Below are 17,676 nucleotides of genomic sequence, written 5' to 3'. Positions count from 1 at the left end.
TGAGAATGACTGAGACATTTTGGCAAAATATCTCATTGTGATTTTTCTTAACGCTGCACTTGCAATTAGATTTAATAGTTGAATTCTGTCCAGAAGAATTTACATTAGGGAGAAAACTGAAATATGAACTGCTAAAGTAATACAAGAATCAGAATGTGATTGTAGAAGGCTAAACTACAGAGTGAGAAAGTTGTTTTTTTTAAGATAATCAGACTGGGTATTTTATGGTTTTGCAAGAGCGGTGGAATGTAATGAAGTAAAAGTAGTAAAGTACTGTACTGTAATTTAAATTTTGAGGTTTCTGTACTTTACTTAAGTAGATTTTAAAGTGGATACTTTTACTTCACTACATTTGAGAGTAGGTATCTATACTTTCTACTCCACTACAGTTTTTAATTGGACAGAAAAGTAAAAGTATTTTTCATTATTGTTGATCTGCTGAAAAGGCTGAGGGGATTATTTTTAACATTTATATTAAAGATTCATTTCATAGTCTGAGCAAATATACAAATAAAAACAGCTGGAAAAACAAACAAAACTCAGCACACATCTTTATCAAAATCACCAGCCTTGAAGCCTTATAAGACCTCAAAATTTGCTAGAAATATTTTTACTTTTTAATTTTAAAGAACATTTTAAACAAGTACTTTAACACACTTAAGTAGATTTTTTTCATGTGATACTTTTACTTTTATTTAAGTAAAAGTACAGATACTGGAGCAAAAAAATCAAAAAACAAAACTCAAGTAACAAAATTGAGTGCTTCTTCCACCAATAGATTGCAAAGACATAAAACAATTGCAGTCTAATTGTGGAATTAAAATTGCAATTTCAATTCAACTGTGATTCATCTTGCAGCCCAGGGACACAATAGTAAGCACAGTGTTTGGATCATCAACTGTCTGATTAACTGCTTAACCCACTGTGCCACTGTTTCCATATTCTTCATGACTAACTTGTTTGATGTTTAGTGGATAGTAAGTTGTTTTTCATATTATATTATAGCCGTAAAGTGCCGTTCCAGTCCCTGGTTCATAGTTATGGTTCATGAAATAATAAAGTCTATATACACCTATAGCACATGTGTATACCTAAATTAGGAGGGAAAACAAAAGGACTTTATGGAAAAGAATAACAAATTAAATCAAATGGAATGTTCTTACTTGAGAATCTTGAGTGGTATCGATGTGTCTTTGATGGCCACAATGACTCCTCCATGATCCAAATACAGGATGTGATGTTCCTCTTCGAACACCTATGGAGGCATTGCAAAGTTATTGGAAAATTTTTGTAATTGGAGTTCGTGTCATATAATTTAAGAACTCACCTGTCTCCATGTTTTGCCACAGTCCGAGGTGATGTACATGTCCTCCTTGTACTCCACCAGTTTGGAACCCAGATTCCCTAAAACAACATTTCAACAAAGTAAGAATCAGTCACATTCAACAGAAGTCAGAATCAACAAAAATCTGAATCAGTAATGTCAAAATAAAAATCACCAAAATCATCAAAATATAATAATAATAATAATAATAATAATAATAATAATAATAATAATAATAATAATAATAATAATAATAATAATAATAATAATAATAATAATAATAATAATAATAGAATAAATAAAATAAATAAAAACAGCAACAGCAGCAACATCAACAAAATAAAAAAAAATCTCTGAAATCAAAATAATAACAAAAAAATAATCAAATCTGAGCTAAATCAGATTCAGCAAAGTCAATCCAAATCAGAATCCCCAAAATATTAAACAAAATAAAAAAGTAAAAATCAGCAGCAACATCAACAAAATCAAAACAAGTAAAATCTAAATCATAAAATATCTGAATGAACAAAGTCAGAATCACCAAAATCAGAATCAATTAAGTTAAAATCATCCAAATCAGAACCACTAAAATCGCAAAAATCATAATTAAAATCAGAATAAAAATTAAAATCTACATAATTAGAATAAACTAAATCAGATTATTGTTTTCTGTCCCAAAGGCTTTATTTAACAGAACAGCTGTAGTGTGAAATGAGAGAAAGAGGGTACAGACATTCAGAAAACAACCACAACTACATGTGCAACACCACACCACTACCCCACAAATTAAGTAACCTGAAAATCAACAAAATCTGAATCAGCATATGCATGTTTCCATGTTGTAGATCAAACAGCAACCACAAGTCCCCAAGGTTAACATTTCTGCATTACTTTAGATTGCTTTAACTTTCCATTTCAGCATGTGGTTCGATTGAAAACCTCACTTTATAAAATGAAATTGTCTGCTGTTGACAGTATGAAGGTCAAACAATCAGTGCTTGATTTTAAACTCTGTAATTGAAATGTTGTGAAGTTATAGAGAACTTGTTGTCCTTGATTATGTGGGACAAATTACAAAGTTTGTAAAAGGCAGTGAGGAAAATGGCTAGTCCAACTTCACACTATAATTTTGTTTTCAATGCTAAACTATGATAACCCTGTAATACAACTGCCAGTTGTCATTTTATTTTGACTGCACAAAGACAGTTAGTTTTTTAATTGGCTGAAATTATCTGTGTTTTAAAAGAGGCATATAGCTTGCAGAAATGGTGTGGTGGCACAGTGGTTACCACTCCTGCCTCTCAACATGAAGGTTCTAGGTTTGATTCCTGGACTAGGTGTAGAGTGCATGTTTTCCCCATAATATGTGCAAAATTTTCCTTACCAAAAACCTTACCTTTTTCAATAATATAAAATTTAATAAAGTACAATTTGATTTGTCCCAGTACAAAATGAGACCGCTGTGTGCTGTTTGCAAACAGTTTTATCATCCAAGAACTAGGAAGTGCACTGCTATCATACACCAAAACTCCAGTCTGGCCTATGAAAGTTTTGCAAAGTGCTAATAAACCCATCGCAGTGAATGATTAGGATGTTGGGAATGCATAAGTACAGTAATGACAAACTTTGGACTGCTGCAAACAAGTTACAATAAACTAGATCTGTTTTTCATGTTTTTAAGGTGGTAAAAATCAGCAAGTTTTTTAGCATTTGCTGCGCACCTAAATTATTTGAAAGCTATATTGCTAAATAAAAAAAAGTATAGGTCGACTTCTCCTCTGGTGTTGTCTCAGTTGACTTGGCCAGTTTGTTGTATAGACTTTACTGGCATTGCACTAACCTTTTGAGCTACCCCTCAATTTCTATAGAAAAGTTTGGTTTCCCAGATCAGTATGTGTGAAGTCTGCTCTCTCAACCTGGGTCACTTTACTTCACTTCCACTGGTTCCAAAACAAGCACAGCAAATAGTTCAATAAATAAAGTGCTTTTGGTCCACCGTCCCCTCGAGCTTGACTGACCGGGCTGTAGCAGTGCCTCTCGATAATAGAATTGTCCCTTCTCAGCTCCTGTAGTTGTAGTTACTGACCTGCTCCCATGATGAGGCCGGGGGCGGAGTCTTTGGTGTGCACTGTACCAGACACATAGGGGTTATCTGCCCAGCGCAGGTGCAAGTGTAGGTGACAGTCAGGCTGCAAAAAGAGAAAAACAGAAGGAAGAAGTTAGTTGAGAGGAAATGTTTAGTTATTGACTGGATATATGGGGCCGTCTGAAATTTAAAGAACAAATATTATGCATTATTTGTATTGTTATTAGCCTTTAATCATGCTCTTGAGTAATTTTGCATTGGCATTTCATGTTTTAGAACTTAAATAATAGCAATCTTCAGGTTTTTTCCAACATGCTAACACACATATGTCAAACTCAAGGCCCGGAGGCCAAATGCGGCCCTCCATATCATTTCATGTGGCCCTCGACAGGGTAAACTCAAAGGTATGATGGTATTAAAATGTAATTTTATCAGGAGATACGCAGTTATACAGCTACATTTTTACATCTAGGCTAATGCGTACGCAATATTTGTAACTTGAACAAGTAATAAATACAGAAACAGTTAATTAACAAGTTAAAAAAGTAGTTAGATTAGTAGTAGTTAGCTATTTTGCTAATGTGGCCCCCGGTGAAAATTTGTTTGACACCCCTGTGCTAACAGAACTGTGCAATTAATGAATATGATTTGGCAGCAGAAACGCTCAGATATGGTTTATGGACAACACAGAAGACCTTCAGATTTCTACCTCTTACGTCACAAAACTGGGAATTTAATTTTTTTTTTTCATGGATTAAAAAGCTTTAAGAAGATATACAGTAGGCAGCTTTTGCACCTTTTCTGGTGTAGGGTCCGGCGTTTGACTTGTCTCCATGGAAATGTTTTTGCTTTGGCTGGAATGTTCCACAGTATGGCATAACACGTATCTATTTTGCACGTATTCATCCACAGCTGTCTTTGTTTTCAGAACTCAAAATAACATGTGTGGGTCACCTCTCCACAGATATGACTTGTGACTAGTGGCTTCACCTGCTTGTCCCTAACATTTGCTTGCCATTCCAACACTTCACCTTCTCCTGCACCTTCTCAGCAAAGCAATAACATCCTTTCAGTCAAGTCAAGTCAAATGTGTTTATAAAGCACATGTAAAAACACCCAAAGTGCTGTACAAAGGCAATCTATTTAAAAGAAGCAGGTGGTGGACCTTTTATCAACAAAGTTACTCAGCGTACCTTTAATAAAATAGCAAAACTAGTACCAAGTAGATTTTCGAATATGTGTAATTAACCTTTATTTAATTTCACTTCTCAGTTATATCCTATGCGCATAATTGATGTTGAATTGTGGTAGAAGTGAGAGACAGCTGAGTGCAATGCTTTCTAATGGGTGCTAAGTGATACTTGAAATTAGGGATGAGTGATATGGGGGAAAAAATAAATTAAATCAAGATTTTTCCCCTATATTGAGCTTGATTTTCAATTTTTGGCAAAGCCCTACTTTAAGTATACTCAAACTGGCCATTAAAAGAGAATGTAATGGAGACTCATGCACTTCAAATAAAATACAGGATTTAGAAATGCAGACAATATGTTTGAAGTCTAAAATAATTATTACCTTTGTATATTTGGCATTACTTAGCAGGTATAAGACCACTATCACAATCCAATACTAATACCAATATGTTTATTTAAAACTTTGAAGCTTAAAGCTGCCCTATGTAACTTTTCTGATAGGGAATTTGATACTATCTTGTCTCCATAGAGATGTTATTGCTGTGTCTAAAATGTTCCACAGTATGGAATTAAACTCATCTACTTGGCATTTTCAATTACAAGTGTTTTTATTGCTTAAAGATCCCTTGAACATACATTCTTACGGTGAAATAGGTTCCCTCTCCACAGATCTGAACACTAACTTGGCTTGATGGTGCCACTGACTTGTGGGCTTGCGTGTAATGCCATACTGTGGGACATTTAAGCAAAGCAATAGCATTTCCATGAAGACAAGCAGGTAGTGGACTGTCCACTAGAAAAGTAGCAGAGTGGACGTTAAAACGTAGAGAAGCTATAATGCAAAAATAAAAATAATATTTCAAACTAGCTGCTCTAAGTAGTTTATATTTAATCTTACAGGAGAAATTATTTTTATTGGTCTGCCCATTGCATATTCAAATCACATCATTATTAGGAGAAACTAGCAAGGATATGTTAGCCTGCACAGAGCCTTTCTTATAGACCCAAGGTTATTATTAGTAACTTGTTTGTTTTGCTCAGACACAGAATGTTGGAGAAGGTCAAATATGTGAAATATCTGAAGTGTCTGTTTAGAGTGAGTGATGGTAGAGACAGGAGGGGATGGCATCTGGGTGATTGGTGATGTATAGCCACTCTGACAGCAGTGATGAAGCATACCAACCATAGCCTCGGAAAGAGGAAAATCAAATCTCAAAATTCAATCTCGCTTTTACTGAGAACTAGGGAAAATTTAATATAATACAGAAGATGGTTTCATAAGAATTTTCTAATCACCACATTATTTTTGGTATGCGAAAACTGAAATTGCATTGCTAAAACAGTTGAACGTGTTAAAGGTGCACTATGTAGGTGCACAAAATTACATAGTGTATCTTTAGACAGGTTAGGCAAAGTCATAATAATAATAATAATAATAATAATAATAATAATAATAATAATAATAATAATAATCTGATTTATCTGGAAACTCAAAGACAATTTACAGAGCCACAGCTGCCCTGGGGTAGACCGACAGAAGCGTGGCTGTTAATCTGCACCATCAGCTCCTCCGACCACCAACAGTCACACACACACACAAGCACATACACACCTCATTCATACCAGATAATGTGGATGAAGTGCCTTGCCTAAGGACACAACGTCATTACTTGTTGACATATTATGCTGAAAAGCAGTTGGCTTTAGCGACACTATTCTATTAACATTCAACCTCCTTTTTTGAATTTAGTGAATATTTATTACCTAAATGCTTATATTTTGATGTAGGCCTGCTTTAATCCAGGTTTTGACCCAAAGTAGTCCCAATTTTGCTATGGTATGTGTATAAACCTGTACGCACCCTTTATTGCCACATTTCCGATCAGAACATACTTATTATTCCCAGAAAAAAATGACTAAAACTCAAAAACTGCCTGGGCCTGGGTATAAATCATTTGAAAATGAAATGCATTCCCTGTCTGTTTTGCAAGTCCTTGTATCTTATGTGTATTTCTCACCGCTTTGCAGGTGAGGCTCTTCCCATTCATGTCGGTGGCAGGGGGCATCAGGTGCTCCCAGTCCCTGCCCTTGTTGTAAGTGATAACCGTAGTGACTTTCCCGTTGAGCTTCTGATTGGCCAGAAACACACCTTTGACCCCTTTCACCTAGAGAAAGACAAAACAAAACACACGATTTTAGGGTTAGGAATATAATGCAATAAATACAATATATTAAGACAAAATCTAGGATACTTTAAATGACAATTTTGCTCCAACTGAGTAATGATGTCTTGAATGTGCATTTAAAGGTATACTACCGGTATGTAATCTTACTCAGCTCCAAGTAAGTATTCACATTTTATCTGTATTGCATTTTTTAGCAATCAAAACACCTACAATTGAATACATGGAAAATAGATCACTTTAATGCCATTCTGTGGAACCTTCTAGGTAGACACTATAGACTAGAGTGAGCAAACTGTCGAGTGAGCTTTATATACTACACATTGATTGAGTGTCTGCTCCTGGGATCCACCGGGAGTATATTTCTACCCACAATGCCTCGTGTTTTGGAGCTATGCATCATTTGAGCGGGTCAAAAGTAAGCACTAGCACAGAAACTGCGGGCTGTTAAACTTTAATTCACTCAAATCGATAACACTCCACGGCACTAGCCCCGAGTAGTACGTGAAGAAGACAGACCTTTAAAAAAGGCGGCCATGATTCCTCCAACCCCCTGCTTGTTTTCTTATGTAACACATGTCTCAATATTGTTCGCTTCAAAACACACCTGTATCTGAGTCAATATTTCCAACTATATTTGTGGAGCATGTCCATATCGATTGTCGCAGTAGGCTCTGTGTACAGCAGCGCACTGGCTAGCTCACGGTGTCTCAAAGCTAATGCTAACTTTTATTAAAACATAAATTATAAAACAAAAATCCAATTAAAATGAAAAGTAAAGACTACCTGATGTTACCTAACAGTGAGCTAGCTATTCATTGTTGTGCACTGAGCCTATTCATACTGAGGAGATAAGACTGGGTTGTGAAATAGCATTCAAAAATTGCATCAGGATTTCTTTATTTTCTAACAATATATACCAACTCGGTAGACTAAACATTCAGAGTCAATTGTATTGTTTCTTTCGATGTGGACTTTTTCAATCCTCCATCTAGGTCCTCTGAACAAATTTAATGTTGACTCTACTAGTCCGAAACCTGCTCATCTCCATGAGGAAGTTATTGCTCTGCCTGAAATGTTCCACAGTAAGGCATTAAACTGTTCTACCTTGAATTTTTATTGCTCAAAAATACCTTGAAAAACATGAATGCTTGGCTAAATGGAGATAAATGCGTTAAATGGTAAACTGCGGAACATTCCAGGCAAAGCAATGACATCTCCATTCCAATATAAATAAATATAAATATTTGAATTTTATAATATCTGAATTTTTTGGGGTGCATTTATCTAATCTAAAAATAAGTATTCAGTGTAATATGCAACAGGCTTAGGATTTCATTTTGATTTCCCACTGAAAGTTTTGTCAAGGCCTGAAGAAGAAGTGTAGAAGCCGAATTCCTTATGCAATTCTGTACATATGCCTCTGCAATACATAATTTGGCATGAGCATGAATTATTAAGCCTACTACTAGCTCAGAATAAGGAAAATGCAATCCACTCTAAACCAATTTCACCTGGCCTCATAGCTACCTAAGCAGCTATTTGGGTTTTATAAGTGGATATGTAGAATATGTCCTCAGTGTTAAAACTTGTTTGCGTTAAGTCTGAAAACATGAATTCGGTAACACAAGAAGAACATGTAACGCTAACTTCTACTCAAATAGTCAGCTAGTCCCTTAAAACATCTAATCAAGACATTCTGGGTTGAATATGTAGCTATACACCAATAATTGCAAATCTATTATGTCTTAACTTGTATTACCAGGGGCAGTGCCAGACATTTTTGGTTGGAGGAGCTATATATTTGAACTCTACATTGCCATGTGATTTTTTTTTTTTTTCAGTTGAGATTGGATGTGCTATGAAAGTGGGCAAAAATCTTTGGGGGAGCTATGAGGGTGTACTAGCTATTCTAGGGGAGACTACGATCCCCTCGAACCTCCCCTCTGGTGCCGCCACTGTTTCTTACATGTCAAAAGGTCTGCTGAAGATGAGGAGCCAGTGTAACTAAGAAACTATAAACAATATCAAAACACCTGTTTAGTTGTTGTAGTTTTCTGAAAACTTAGAGAGGGCAGGGATATAAGGTATCCCTTTATTTGCGGACTATATGTCCTTTCACAAAATAAATAAATTACCCTTATTCTCCTTTTGAATAAACTGTTTGTGACTCTGTGTGTTTAGGAAAATAATTTTTGTAGGACAAGGGAAAGTGTTGTTTATCTACACCTGCCGTTGGCAAAAAGCTAGCTCTGCACTATCAAAGCAACAATGCCAAATCTATACGGCAAAATTGAAATGAAAGTGAATTTGAGCGGAACATAATCTCCACGGGCAAAAATTTTCCAAAAAAGAGAAACAAAATTATCTTTTTTAAAATAAATTATGGCCAGTATAAATAATCTTTTATACCAATTCTGACCCTTTAAAATAATGAAGTGCACAACCTTCATTCCAGAAGGACGATTACATTTATTTATTTATTTTGGCACAACTTTATAATAACTACACTTTAATTAGCACAGGCGACCTATTGATACACATATGATTCAAATGTTTTCATTTGGTAAATGAAAAAAAATAAAATAAATATATACATATATATATATATATATATATATATATATATATATATATATATATATATATATATATATATATATATATATATATATATATATATATATACACACAACCTATTTTTAGCAATGTTGGGAGCTCACCTCCAGTATGTCGATGAGGGTGCTCTCCTCGGGTTGCTGGGTGCTGCGGACGTTCTCCAGGACCAGGGAATAGTAAACCCCTTGTGGGTCAGACTGGTACAGGTTGTATGTATCTGTCTGGTACCACTCCTGCAGAGCCAAGAACACCTGGTTCTCATCCGTGCTCACGATCTGGACGTCCTGCAGTGAGAGGGACAATGAGTTAAGTGTTTTCATGATAATATGGATCATCTATATGGATTTTTTTAGTCGATACTTGTTGTTGTCATCGATAATTGATATTTGTCTCTATATATAAAAAAGGATCAACCAACTGGAGTACAGTTGAAGTATTAGCAAAGTGTGTTTCAAAATGAGTAAAGTTTAAATTTAAATATTTGATCCTGATATGTTGAATAGGCAAAAGTATGTAATATTGCCTGTGAGGGAGCTGTAAACCACACCCTCATCAGGTGATTGGCGGAGGCACTGATTTGGAGGGGCGTCCTTATCAGTGCAGGCCAGGTGAACACCATCACCCTGATTTGGACTCTGTTAAGTGCTGCTTGGGGAAGGATGTTTTTAATGTTACATAGCCATGGAATTATATTAAAAAGAACTGCCAATGCTAAAATAACACTGTGCAATATTAAATTCTGTAGTAATTTTCCTACAGCTAAATTTACCTATGTCTGGGGCTTAGTTTTTTAGGTCATACTATATCCTGGGTTTTTTGTTGCACTGTGGTTGTTGCCTGTTGTCTGTCCTGGAGAGTTGCTATCTGGCGATGATGTGGTCTATTTAAAGGTGAGAGCTCACAAAAGTTTTCTTTTATTTTTTGAACCCCTCCGATTCTACAACTTTCCTGGGCTAGTAAGATTCCAGATTACATCCATAATCTTACCTTACATCCATCATTCTTACCACACCTGACAACAAACTGCAGTTTATTATGATTATTCAGTACTCACAGCAGTGTAAATGTATACTACGTGATACAGCACAGTACTCCTTCAACCTCCTCCTCATCATCATCTCCACTGCAGCAGTAGAACCCTCAACCACCTCACCTTTGCCATCTTCTTCTCTAACATCAGTGTCCATAGGGTTTATAGAGCTACAGATTAGGGCAATCAGTGACATTATAATCGATATCAAAGTTCAAACCTTTATAATCGTCAATGATCAACTTGGGTATTTTGAATGGTGAGATCCACAGCCAATCCTCTGTCAGTAAAAGCATCTGGACTTTGGAGGAATAAATTGGGCAATTTTTGTTTTAAATGTCACTGTTTAAAAGTCTATAAAATTTCTCTAAATCTTTAAAATCTATAAGTAACCAGCTAAAAAACCCCAGTTTATATTACACTATACCCACACTTCAGATAGAAAGTTAAAAAGATTTGGGACTAAAACTTCCCTAATTCAGTGACTGTCTGGAATGGTGTTATCACTTCTCCTCAGTGCTCTTATATGGTGCTCACACACACACGTCTCCCTCGCTCGTGGTGCTGTGCGACTCAGCACTCTCTGTATCAGCCTGATTACATTTACATCACATTTGGAGGAGGAACTGTGCCTCCAATCACCCAAAGTACAACATTCGCTTTGGAAAACAACCACGACTAAATGAACTGCTTGTATCTGACGGGAGTTATGTCAAGTTTTTATTTTTTATTCTATCTGAAATATCTGCTTTTAAAGTCCTTTTTGATTATCATAGTTGTATTGCCAATGCCAATTCACTGCCTCAACAACAGATCCAAGCTAAAACTTACATCCTGGAATCACAACTTAAAACTATCCTAATTTGATAAGGCCAGTTGAACTTATTGATTAAAGGTACAATATGTAACTTTTCTGGTGGCTTTTCTCCATGGAAACGTTATTGCCTTGTCTGAGATTTTCCCCAGTATAACAGCACACATATTTTCAAGTGGGTAGCCCCATTAGGCCAAGTTAATGGTCAGATCTGAGGAGAGGCACCTGTAGTAACTGTAAAAAGGTATTTTTGAGCAATACAAAACACTTTTTTTACTATGCTCTGTGTCCCGACCGGCCAAGGGACTGCAGACCACCGTCAATTGATGTCCCCCGTGCCACGTTTCCCGCACAGCACAGTGAATGCGTTCAGCCCACCAAATTTACATAAATGTTCTATCGGCATGACACTATTAATTAATTAAACAAGAGAAAAATGTGAGAAAATGCCTACCTGAGAAAAGTGTATAAAGTGTGTGGTGAAGGGTTTTACAGACCTAAAACATATATAATAATTGTAAAAAATAAAGCTGACTACTTTGCGGATTTCGCCTATTGTGGGTTATTTTTGGAACATAACCCCCGCGATAAATGAGTGACCACTGTAGTGCATCTTTAAAGTTTCTGTACTTGACTTTTTTCCTATGTATTTGAGCAAAATTTCTCTGTCCGCTGTGTACTGTCTGCATCTTATCTAAGTGCTTTTACTGTCCAATAATCAGGAAGTGTGCCTTAACATACTAGTTATTGTTAGCTTTACCGTCATGCCAAAAGTCCTCACTGGTTGTTATAAATGCTTATAAACTCATTACGATGAATAAATAGGATGCTCAAAATGCAAAAGATAAGTGAGGAATAACTTTGGACGACTGCAAACCGTAAATTAACTAGTGCTATTTTGGTTGGTTTTAAGATACCAGCACCTTTAAATCCGTGCACTAAGGGGTTTTTATTGCTCAAAAATACCCTAAAAACATGCATTCTTACAATGAGCAGGCTTGCCTTGGCTTCATTACTTCTCTCCATGGAAATAACAAAACTTAATGCATACTGTGGAACACTTCAGGCAAAGCAGTAACATCTTCATGAGGAGAACCAAGAGTCAAACCCTCAAAGTTACATAATGTATCTTTAAAGCAAACCTATTATGCTTTTAACCATGATGTAGTTGTTTCCTCTTCTCATTTACCCTCAAGTTATATTTGGAGTGACTTGTACTTGTTTAAACAATCTTTTATCGCTTATTTTCAAGACACCATATTGCCAATCAACCCCTGTTTTCACTGCCACAGGCATATGCCCACTGCTCTGTACTTACTTCGTTCTCCAATTTAATTTTCTTAATTGGTGATACGTGCAGGATTTGGCAGCATCACGTAGATATTTTTGTACAAATGAGGAAAAAAAGATTCGCTACTTGTTAGTGCAATGTGCAGCTATCCATCGAAGGTGTCAGCTTTTTGTTGAGATGACGTTTACCGCAACGTCAGCTCCCACTGGGCACAGCAATTTTCAAACATATAAATCAGCGGACTTGTTTCTTTTATTAAGTTGTTTTAGATGAATATTGCAATTTAAAATGTCTAAATTCTAACATAATGATCCAGGGGGGTCATAGATTACAACTCTATAGCAGACACAAGCACAATATGTCTTCTTTAATTACAGCGCTGTTCTAACTCTAAACAAGCTTTTTCAGTACAAGTCCACTTTCTCCCTCATACATTATTGCAGACACGGCCTCGGCGCTGGTCTCCATAAGGTAAAATAGGGACACATATCAGGCCGGAGCCTCTGTCTGTCTGTGGTCTACAACATAAACACCTCCATCCATCAGTGTCAGGGCAGCAAGGCCACGACGCTACCTCAGAGAAGAGGCCCTCTGCTGGGGACGAATATGCCCCCTATCTCTACACTAACATCCGCACACGGGCCCTGACCCAAAACAGCATGCATGGAATAATATCGGAGCCAATATGTTGAAAATAAGGGCGGAAAGTCAAATAGATGCCACAAGAATTCAGGAAAGCGGTTGAGCAAGTCAGCAAGATGTCAAGGAAAACACCATATAAGTAAAAGAGGAGGAGGGATACTGCTACAGAATGGTCCAATACATATTCAGGGAGGAATTAGATTAGCATTAGCCACATTACAGGCTATTCAAGAGATTTTGGCAACTGACAACTGCTCAGTCACAAGGTCAATATTAAAAGCCTGGTTAAATGGAAAGTACCAGCAGTTAGTGGTTTTATTTTATGTAGCAGTTAGCACAAAAAAGGAGCATGCTTAAGTTAAGTTTTCAGTTAATTTGTGCAATAAAAACATATGCAATTGGATAGATGGAAGATGGATCAGTTTAATGCCATACTGTGGAACATTTCAGGCAAAGAAAAAAAATGCATCGACAAGCTAATGGTGACCCTATCTCAGAAATTGGAGTTGTACAATATATCAATAATGCAATATATCGATATTAGCTGATGCAATAACTGATATCGCAATAAAATAAATATATTGCAACAACACAAAGTTCCTTGTTTTACGGAAGTGTACTGTTTTTAGAAAGTAAAATGGACAAAAGGCTACATTACTAAATGTACTGGTTTTAATTTTGGCAAAGTTTGAGAAGTAAATAATGTTATCGCAATACAAAAACATAGTTATCAAATATTGCATCTTTTTCTCATACCATGCAGCCCTACCAAAAATAGTCCAATGAGGTTCATCTGGTCTTCTGTTCATTTATTTTAAAAGGTTTGTTTTTTAGACCAAGGTTTAGTTTGTTTTCATACGTAACAGTTTAGATTGCTCACTAGCGGTCTTCTTCAGAGTAGTCATGTGTCATGTGATTTCGTTGTATCATGAATGATCAGCTGATTTTAACAGGTTTTGGCAATGTCTTCCTACCGGTGGAGGCAGGATGACAGTGCCATTAGTAGTCCGACTTCTTCAGGACAGTATCCCAGTTGTGTGAGAGTTTTAAATCCCGTGGGCACGTTTCCGTATATCTATTGCCTCCTTAATCTAACGACAATGTTTGTTGTCCTCTGTCCCAATGATGTTTGCTACGTCCCAGTTCATAATGTGGTTCTCTCTTTTACAATGGCCTGAAATGGCCGATTTAAGTTGCTCCTGTTCTGCTTTATGTTTTGTTGCTTGTGTGCACACCTTCACTGTTTTCCTTGTCACATTCTTTCCTGTCCCATGTTCCTATTTTCCGTGTACTGAAAGCCCTCCTTGTTTCCTCGATGTATGTCTTATTAAGATATGCAGTGTATGTTGTATACAAATAATCAATTAATATAAAAATGTTAAATATTGCACCATTTAACTTAAAAATTTTGCTATCAAGTCCAAAACAGAAAGCATCAGAAGTAGTAATATGGAGAGCAAACTTTGTGCAGATGTGCTACTTATAGGCATGAGGCTTATGTTACTTTTTAATGTAATGTATGTTCTGCACCACATGACCAAAATGCTGAGAGGAGAAATGAGATACTCTCTGAGGACAACCAAAACATGCTCTATACCATACATGTGCTACTCTACATGTCAGCTATAGGCCACTGGATGGATTCTTATGTTTGGCTCAGAAGCCGCTGTACCTGATTGTTACTCTCTTAAAAATGTGAAAAACAGAATTTGTTAATGTTACACAAGTTGCAGAGGTCCAAAATTATTCATCACGTGCATTATGCATTCCAAACATCCTAATTATTCACCATGATGAGTTTAGAAGTACTTTTCATGGCTCTCAGAGACCAGTACAGAGTTTTACTATATGGGTAAAGCTAACTAGCTAACTATTAGCAACTAGCATGCTAATGTGCACTTCCTGATTATCAGACAATAAGAGAGTTTAGATCCAGACAGTACACAGCAGACGTATTTTGACCTCAAAAGCTGCTTATACAATCTGTCTGTACTAGGGCAAGACAAATTTTGCTCAGATACATAAGGAGAAAAAAACAGGTAGAGCTCATTAAGTTGTTTAAAGGTGCAATATTATGCCAAACCCACTTATTACTACTATCCATGTTACAATACTAGGATATGTGAATTTTAATTTTGTTTCAATAAGCCATGAATGAGTGATTGCATATGCATGTTGTCAGAACTGAAAAAGCTTTTTCCACTTTATGACATCATTAGGTGGCTAGTGCATGCACCTTCACCAGACACATCTCAACTCAAGTTAGCAGTTAGCCTTTTGTATTTAACCAAATTTAAGTAAAAAAAAAAAAAGTCTAATATGCAGCTCTTCATAATAAAAATGTGGAAAAAAATATTTAGACAAGTGCATCAATTGTCCATAATTATTTTTATGAACCTGTTCTCTAACAGCTTTCATAATTCCTTCATAATAAACAGTATTCCACAATGGGCTTATTTTGCACATTCCAAAATCGTAAAAAAAAAGTCTATGGAGGCAAACAATTATCATTTTGAAAGTAGTGTTTATTTATCCGACCCATTTTATGAGTCACTAAATGCAACACAATTACCCTATTATCCTGCCAAGCCCAAATAGCAATGGTACTATCAGTGATAATTATACGGAATGTGGTGTTGAATTTGTTGAATCAGTCTCTCTCTCAATCTGTTCCCCTCTCTTTGTCTCTTTCTCTCCACAGTCATGAATCATATTCATAACTGCGCCATAACCCGGGGACATGAATCACTCATCAAGTCAAGAGCTTTCTTGTTCACTTAAAGGCGCTGTACCTGATTTTTACTCTCTCAAAAAAGTGAAAAATAGACCTACTGCATTTTAAACAGTTTGCAGATGTCCAAAGTTATTCCTCACTTTCCTAAATATTTCCTAGCATCCTTCGCCGTGATGAATTTATAAGCTCTTTTCAGAATTTTATAGAAGTACAGAAAGGAATTTTACCGTAATAGTACAACAACTAGGATGCAAACAGCGTACTTCCCAAGCCATGCGTACCAAGTGACCACTCTGACCAAGAAGAGCAAGAGTAGCTAAAGCAGAGCAGAGCGAGCCAAAGCTAATGATTAAAAAGCTATTTTTAAGACAACTGCAGGATTTTAAACTGAGGAAAAGTTTATGATCTGAAAATAGGCAAAAATCGCCACAAAATCCAAACTTTTTGAATGCTGTAGGCGCCCTGTTTACATTGCGCTTAATGTTAAAAATGCTTTCTGGGCATGAGGGGATTTTTTTTTTTTTTTTTTTTTTTTGCTGTAGTATCAATGGAATGAGGTTTAAACTAACAATATCCTAGCCAGATTTCATAATAGATCCATGGCACTTCCTGATTCTCTGACAATTAAACGCTTTTGTACAATTAGCTGTTACAGATTGGTAGTTTGTATTGTTTCATTCAGTGTGTTAATATTGCTTTATTGTATTTTAAAGGGGCACTATGCAACTTTTCTGGTGTATGCTCTCTCTCTATCGCCTCGCTCTCTACACTCGTAAGTCATATTCATAACTGCACCATAATCCACAGACATGAATCAATCCCAATCAAATCAAGCTTCCTCATTCACTCAACACACTTAGCCCTCCTCTATTTAACATGGGCTTTCATCGCAGATATATTTTCAACTACCGCAGCACAGATAAGATTTTGGTTACAGATTATTAAATGTAATCAAGTGTAGACATTACGCTGTTTACGTCCTGGGACAAGCTGATAAGGCCACTTTAATGATGTACACGGATTGGACATGTAATGAAGTACTTTTGTTATATCAACTGTTGGCTAAGTGGCTTATTAAATTATAATAAGAACGGACTTTGGTAAGTTAAAGGGGCAATATGTAACTTTTCTGGAGTACGTGGCATGTGCTTGTTTCCATGGAGATGCTATTACTTTGCCAAGAATGTTCCACAGGAAGGCATTAAAGAGGGGGATTATGATTTTTTTTAGCTTTATACCATGTTATACTGTTGTTCCATTATCAAAAACATGCCTGTAAGCATCAAAAATGAATCTTATAAAACATGTTAATATGTTGTTTTCGGTGAATATAGCATTTTCAAAACAATAAAAGCTAATATGGTGACCTAAATATGCTATGTGTTAGTAGTTAATAGCCCATAGAAGTAAAATAAACCCATTTTTAAAGTAGTTCTTGTAGTCAATTGCAGGTGTCTGCATTGCTAAAACTATACATTGATGAAATATACATTCTTCTCTCCACAGATCTGACCTGTAACTTGGTCTGGTGGTATAAACTGCTTGGCGATAGATAACTTTAATGTAACACTGTGGAATATTTCTGCCACCCATTCATCTCCGTGGCCCTCCGCCAAAAAAGTGACATAGTACACCTTTAGTGTGCTATATTGAGTTCAAAACAACATTATCATTTGAATATTTATGTACAGTGTTTAAACGTAGTAGAAGGTTCTGCGGTGACCAGAAGAAAATGGTTAATTTATCAGGTTTCAAGCAAT

At 36.1% G+C, this 17,676-nt stretch overlaps 1 protein-coding gene across 1 annotated transcript in view; it reads right to left on the bottom strand.

Moving 5' to 3' along the window:
• sorcs2 (sortilin-related VPS10 domain containing receptor 2) overlaps positions 1-17,676 on the bottom strand; it is a 381,090-nt gene that overhangs the window by 20,427 nt on the left and 342,987 nt on the right. Inside the window, exons 9-13 of the mRNA XM_055229165.1 lie at positions 9,510-9,689; positions 6,622-6,768; positions 3,411-3,513; positions 1,328-1,404; positions 1,164-1,255 (exon numbers count right to left, since the gene is read on the bottom strand). Coding sequence (XP_055085140.1) covers positions 1,164-1,255; positions 1,328-1,404; positions 3,411-3,513; positions 6,622-6,768; positions 9,510-9,689 — 599 coding nt within the window. The remainder of the gene's footprint in view (positions 1-1,163; positions 1,256-1,327; positions 1,405-3,410; positions 3,514-6,621; positions 6,769-9,509; positions 9,690-17,676) is intronic.

This window comes from Periophthalmus magnuspinnatus, chromosome 18 (assembly GCF_009829125.3).
Source record: "Periophthalmus magnuspinnatus isolate fPerMag1 chromosome 18, fPerMag1.2.pri, whole genome shotgun sequence".
In the NCBI taxonomy this organism is placed as follows: domain Eukaryota; kingdom Metazoa; phylum Chordata; class Actinopteri; order Gobiiformes; family Gobiidae; genus Periophthalmus; species Periophthalmus magnuspinnatus.
Note: the sequence above shows the minus strand (reverse complement) of the source record. Positions and strands in the feature narration are given on the sequence as shown.